General features: G+C 40.0%; 1 protein-coding gene across 1 annotated transcript; it reads left to right on the top strand.

Moving 5' to 3' along the window:
* The first annotated feature begins 1,946 nt into the window (after positions 1 to 1,946).
* On the top strand, positions 1,947 to 3,151 carry LOC149841747 (uncharacterized). The gene has a single exon (XM_089998516.1). It carries the CDS (start codon positions 2,288 to 2,290, stop codon positions 3,149 to 3,151), a length of 864 nt encoding a protein of 287 aa, XP_089854642.1. The 5' UTR covers positions 1,947 to 2,287.
* Positions 3,152 to 6,647: the final 3,496 nt, after the last annotated feature.

The following is a 6,647-nucleotide window of genomic DNA, read 5'->3' on the forward strand; positions in this document are numbered from 1 at the left end:
AATTTAAAAAAAATAATAATAATAATAAAATTGTATATTTTTTTTTAAATTACAAGTTTTATATTTTATCAACTGTTGATTTTTATCACATCTGTCGAGTAGAACAAACAACTTGCATCAATGAAATTCGAACAAGGGAAGATGAAGCTAGGGATGACATAGGGGATGAATAAAACGGATTTAGTCCATGGGTTAAAGAGTCACCATCAAGCCTTCATTATGATTATTAAGCCTAATTCATGACCTCATCAAGTTGGGCGTGCTGCTCTGGTCAATGTTGTCTGTATCATTGCTTATTGGCCTGTATCGGCTGGTGCGTATCGTATTGGCAGACGATACGCATCACCCTTGAATTGGTTTTTTTTAATAAATATAAAAATACTAAAAATTAATTTTTAATATTTTAAAAATATTATTTTAATAGTTTTAACACCTGTTACGTTCTGATTGGCAGGTAATGTTTTTTTTTTTTGATCGGTACAGAACGATTCACTTGAGTATCGGTAGGCCGATACCGATACTGACAACATTGGCTTTGGTCATCTAACGTTGCTGACAACCTGTCACTTTGCATCATCCCTCGCGGTACGTCTGATAGATTAAGTATCCAAATCTAAGCACAATCCAATGGTGGTAGGTCCCACTAATCTCTCTCTATAATATGCTCGTGATGCGGATCCACTTGTCTAAAAGATCGATTTGGGTAATACCACTTTGGTGGCAGATGATCACAAGTCCTTCGTTATGTGGCCAACTTTTTTTATGCCTTTTAGAGAGACAAATAAGGAAAAAATAGAAAAAAAAAAAGAAAAAACTCACTCACTCTCTCTCTCTCTCTCATGGGTTTTAGTGTTAACAAAATATCACTGGAGACTAGAGAGCCAAATTGGGAAAAGAGAAAAGAAGCTCGTCACCTGATTCTAGTCAAGGAAACTCCCTTTCAAAACAAAAGAGATCTTCATCAAGTCAATCTCAACGAATTTCATCAGTTTAAATCAAAATCGTGGAGATATCTCATTAGGAATGTAAATGGTTCGGGTTCGGGTCAGATGTGGCCGATATGATATTTGATTAATCGGGTGTTGGCTAAATGAATTTGAATTCAGATTTAAATTTGGATGGTGAAAAGCTTGTACCAAATCTTTTTTTTTTTTTTTACACATGTGGATTGGAATTTCTGTCAAATTCAGACATTCATTATTAAATTTTGTAGCAAAAATTCAAAACCATATCTACATCCTATCACAATCGGAAATGATTTTGTCTTACCAAGTTCAACTAAACCGAGTCAGAGTCAGTTCAGTTGTATATAAGATCAAAATCTGATTCATTGACATCCTTAAATCTTATAAGACTCTAATACAAGAGAGAGCATAAGGGTCTAAAATTCAAACCTTTACTAATTTCTTCTGCCGTTCTTTTTTAAATGAATAGAGGTTGCATATATATATATATATAATTTATTTATTATATATATATAATCACTAGAATATGAGAACTGAAATATGAGAACTAGTGTGTGAACCGCCATTTTTATGAATTTTTTTGTTTTCTCTTGAATCTAACCTTACATATGTGGTCTGGATGCTTGGTTTTATAAAAGCTCGCTCTTGAATTGTCCGATTTTTTATTTATAAACAATATTTTTAATGCTTTAAAATCAATGGCCCATAGTCTTTATAAATATTCAAGCATTCAAAAATCACATTTTTTCATCAAAAATACATGATCCAATGATTGGTTCTTAGCAAATTCACTTGGTTTTGTAAAAAAAAAAAAGTGTTGATAATGCCTATATTTTGAGTTCTCATATTTCAGTTGTCATATGTACAACAAAAGTGGATGAGTATAATTGGTTCACTGTTACTCTGATGCAGTTGCGCGGCTTAAACATTGGAGAAGGAGCGCTGTCTAATCATAGTTGGTTGTAGATTTGAACCTTTTTTTTTTCCTTTTTTTCTAACCTGGGCTTCAGCTTGACATAGGAAAGCGCTTACCACATGGGATACCTCAATAGATTTGGACTTTTTTTTTTAAGTTCGACAGACTTTTATATATATATATAGATATAGATATATATATATATAATTTATTTATTTAAAGAAGGGAAGGAGATGAAATGGGACGCCTTCCGCCTTTTTTGTTCCGCTTTTTGCTCCTTTTTATCAATCTCTTCGTCTTTCTGTCACCCCTCCTCCGCCCTCAGCCCCCACCCTTTCTCTATTACCTTGTCTTCTCCCACTTTGAATCTTAGTTTTCTCTCTCTCTCTCTCTGTCTGAAGGCAACATGACGGAATCCGCGGGTAGAGAATCGAAGACGACGCCGGAATGGGATTCCGGGGACGAGGAGGCCTTGTCGTTTAGTGACCTCCCCTTGGATGGATCGAAGGCGACAAGCAAGGAGCCGAAGCTCCCCTCCGACGACGACTTCGAGTTCGCGTCGTGGGCGTCTCTCCTCCTCCCGGACTTCGGCGAGATGTGCGTCGCCGACGATATCATCTCCGGCGGGCAGCTCCTCCCCTTCCGGCCGTCGGTGAGCTCCGAGAAGGGCCTCCCCGACTCAGCCGACCGGCCGGCTCCCCTGAGCCGCTCCGCCTCGTTGGAGCACTCGTGGTACTTCACCAGCAGCAGCCGGGGCTCCTCCAGCAGCCGGAGCAGCGGCGTCTTCGATCCGCCGCCGGAAAGGAGGCGGATGTCGACGGATTCTGGCGTGTTTCTTCTGACGGCAAGCCCGAAACCGGAGAGGAGGGTGAGTTTACCGCTGGTGGTGGTCGGGAAAAGGAAAGAGAGGGCGGCGAAGATGGGTTTTTTCCGGCTGGGGTTGATGAGGACGCCGGAGATACAGTTGGGGGATCTCAAGCAGCGGCTGAGGAGAAGGGAGGAGATGGGGCAGAGCCGGAGAGTGTCGACGACGTCGTCGTCTTCCTCCTCGTGGAAGGTTTTCCGGGGCCTCGATTGCCGGTGCTCCGCCGTCGACACCGTATCGTCCGCCCTTACAAGACGTAAGGGAGAGGCAAGACGAATCGGGGAAGGAGGAAACGAGACTGAGGAGGAGACGAAGATTCGGTTGGTGAGGGAGAAGAACGAGACGTCTCGGCTCCGAACGTTCCAGTGGCTCAACGAGCTCCCGTTCGCGGGAAAGGCGTTATGACTTGTCCGAGTTGGTTTGTGACTCAGTTTCGTATTTATTTGAATTTGAATGCTTACTTAATCTTAAAGCATGGTCCCAAGCTTTGGCCAGTGTCAGTGTAAGCCCAGCACAAAGTGCTTTCGCCATTTGTGTTCCTTCTGATCTCAACTCATTTCACCGCTCCAAAATCGCTGATCCGGCTTGAATTCTAGCTGCTGACATGAATGTACCCATATAAAAATTTTAGTAGAACTTGGTGTTAAGATATCAGAGGATTGTTTGGCTGCGAAGAAATTAATCTATTTTGAGCTAGCTACAAGCCTTATCCCGTCTCCACTGGATCTGTTCCTGAAAGTACCCTCCAAACAATGTCGAAGTTGACAAACTTAGTCGCATTTCACATGTCACCAAACTGTACTTTGATGTTCAACTTCAAAAATTTTGTTAACATTTCAAGTTTTTTTGTGATATTTTGACGTTTGAGGTGCTTGAGAGGGTCTTGAAAGCAAAGGACTAACAAGAATTGTAATAATAAGTTTGGTTGGAGGAGCCCCAAACAGGTTTGGTATAGTGGTAAGGGGCCTAGGCTGCTAGGCAGGCGGTTTAGGTTCAAATCTCATGGGTGTCATCTATTGAACAGTAATTGTAATTATTTGTTTAAATATCTAAAAAAAAAGTTTGGTTGGAGGGAGATGGTTTCAATGGAGAATTGGGAAACTTGGGGGGTGATGGAGTTCATGATTAAAGCGCGACTCTTCTTTATATTTGGCATCGTGCACATATGCTTTTTTGTTGGTACCATGCAAAAAAAAATTCTTTTTGGCAGATGTAAAGAGTAGCATGGCCGGTGATAGAGGTCCCGCGTGCTTCTAGGTCTACGTCTACGGAATGCCTCACTCATTTCATTTTTCTTGGTAGGCTAACCAGTAGGCAGCTTTAGGCAACACTGAACTGGATAGTTTTCACTTTAGAGAACAGGTTTGCTATTGCGTGAGGCTTGTAGGGAGCAGGGACCAAGGGACGGATGTGGTCCTCTTTCTTTCTAAATCATTGAGGGTATGTAGAGGTGTGAACCTTCTCTATAACAGTGAAATTTCAGGCACCCAAAGCCAACCGTCCTTTCTAGCTTAGTCGAGATGGGTGGTCATCATGGCAGTGCTGTTGAAGAATGACTAGGCACTGTGACCACCATTATATATATATATATATATATAGAGAGAGAGAGAGAGAGATTAATAATGGTGAAAGAAATGGTTGTTTTTATTGGCAATCTCGTGTTAGGTAGACCCCTACCAGTTACAGCTAGTGAAAAACAACTTATACATCAACTTGAGTTGGAAACCAATCAGGAGGTTTATCTTTCTAAATCTTAGTCAAACAATACAGTTTCAGCTTAGCTATGCATCTAGGGACATAATTCTTTTCCTTAGCGACCCGCTCACATTGAATACGCTCAAAGCTGATGTCAACCATATTATATCTATCATCAACAGGGAACCTCAACCTTTGTAATTAGGTATGATCAATAATTCTAGAGGGGAATACAGTGACCTCCATGTGAAACAACTGCCATTACATAAATAGAATTAGTATCAATCAGTATGATATTAATGGTCGACTTTCATGGCATAATCATTTGTACTGTAGACCCTTGTGATCCCACTTACTCCTTGTTTATGAAGTCTGAGTCTCAGAAGTAGCCTAGATGACGCATGCCCTAATTCAGATTGAGAGCACATCAGGTCAGGGGTACCCCCAAACAGTTATCCATTAGGGGTCTCTGGTGCCATTCATCCATGTGATCTGTGGCATCCCCAAACACCTTCAATGGATTGCTTTAACTCTTAGGTGCGTCCCATAGTTTTTTTTTTTTTAGGGTCATTGATGTTCAAGATGAATGCCATCCAGGGCATGCAAAGAGGTTGGATCGGGTGCAATCACATTGCATAAATGTGATGTGCAGCTGCACCTGATCACCCTCCATCTGCTCCTGTCAGAGTGGTGCCCAACGGCAGATGAAGGGTGACCAGGTGCAGCCGCACATTGCATTTGTGCAACGTGATTGCACTTTATCCCAATTCCTACCCTAGTGTATGGACCCACTTACTGTATGAATTTGGAATGTCTTAATTCAGGCAATGTTGTCACTATCGGTATCAGCCATGTATCGTTTGGCCAACAATTCAGGTGAATCTGTCGATATCGATACTCCAGTGAATTGTTTTGAATCGGTAAAAATAATTAAAAAAATATTACACGTCAATAAGAATGTAACATGTATTAAACCCATTAAAATAATATTAAAAACAATTTTAAGTATTTTTTATATTTATTAAAAATAACCAATTCAAGGGTGGCATGAGAAAAGTGGCTAAGAAGGTATTGGGTGAGTCTAAAGACGGTGCGCCGCTAGGTAATGATACATCATGGTGGAACGAGGATGTCAAATTAGTCATTAAGGTTAAAAGAGAGTATTATAAAAATCTAAGTAAGAGTCGTGATAATGAGAATTTGGAGAAGTATATGATAGCAAAGAAGGAAGTTAAAAAAGTAGTTCGAAACGCGAGGGATAAGGTATATAAGGAGGTTTATGATAAGTTGGATACCAAAGAGGACGAGAAGGATATTTATAGGCTTGCAAAGATGAGAGATAGGAAATCGAGGGATCTGGGTATGGTTAGATGTATCAAAAATGAAACGCAAAGGGTTTTAGTCAAAGATGAGGAGATTAAGGAGAGATGAAAAGATTATTTTGATATGCTATTTAATGAAAGTCATGCTTAGGATCTTGGAGACTTCTCCATTCCTTTTCATGAGATGAATCGTGACTTTATGCCCAAGATTCAAAATAAAGAAATTGCAGAGGCTTTAAAGAAAATGAAATCAAGAAGGGCAGTTGGCCCAGATGGTATAACTATCGAAGCTTGAAAATGCTTGGATGAGAAAGGTTTAGAATGGTTGACAAATCTTTTTAACAAGATTTGACGGACAAATAAGATGCCTAATGAGTGGAAGAAGAGTACTTTGGTGCATCTATATAAGAATAAGGGCGATATACAAGATTGCACAAACTATCGTGGTATAAAACTCATGAGTCATACTATGAAACTTTGGGAGAGGGTGATTGAGTATAGGTTGAGGAAAGTTGTCATGATATCGGAGAATCAATTTGGTTTTATGCCTAAAAGATCAACTATAGAAGCTATACATCTTCTTAGACAACTTATTGAGAGATATAGAAAGAGGAACAAAGATTTGCATATGGTTTTTATTGATTTGGAGAAGGCATACAATAGAGTACCTAGGGATGTTCTCTGGTGGACAATGATGAAGAAAGGTGTTTCTCTCAAGTACATTAGTATAATTAAAGATATATACGAAGGAGTAGTAACCAATGTCCACACTTGTGGAGGGGTGACAACCAATTTTTCTATAACGGTTGGGTTACATCAAGGATCTGCTTTAAGCCCTTTCCTATTTGCTATAGTGATGGATGAGCTTACGAGATCAATCCAAG

The sequence above is a fragment of the Nuphar pumila genome, chromosome 3, assembly GCF_984573655.1.
Source record: "Nuphar pumila chromosome 3, dmNupPumi1.hap1.1, whole genome shotgun sequence".
Taxonomy (NCBI): Eukaryota; Viridiplantae; Streptophyta; class Magnoliopsida; order Nymphaeales; family Nymphaeaceae; genus Nuphar; species Nuphar pumila.

Excerpts from the sequence above, each read along its gene's own strand:
- LOC149841747 (XM_089998516.1), top strand. The coding sequence starts at position 2,288 with ATGACGGAATCCGCGGGTAGAGAATCGAAGACGACGCCGGAATGGGAT.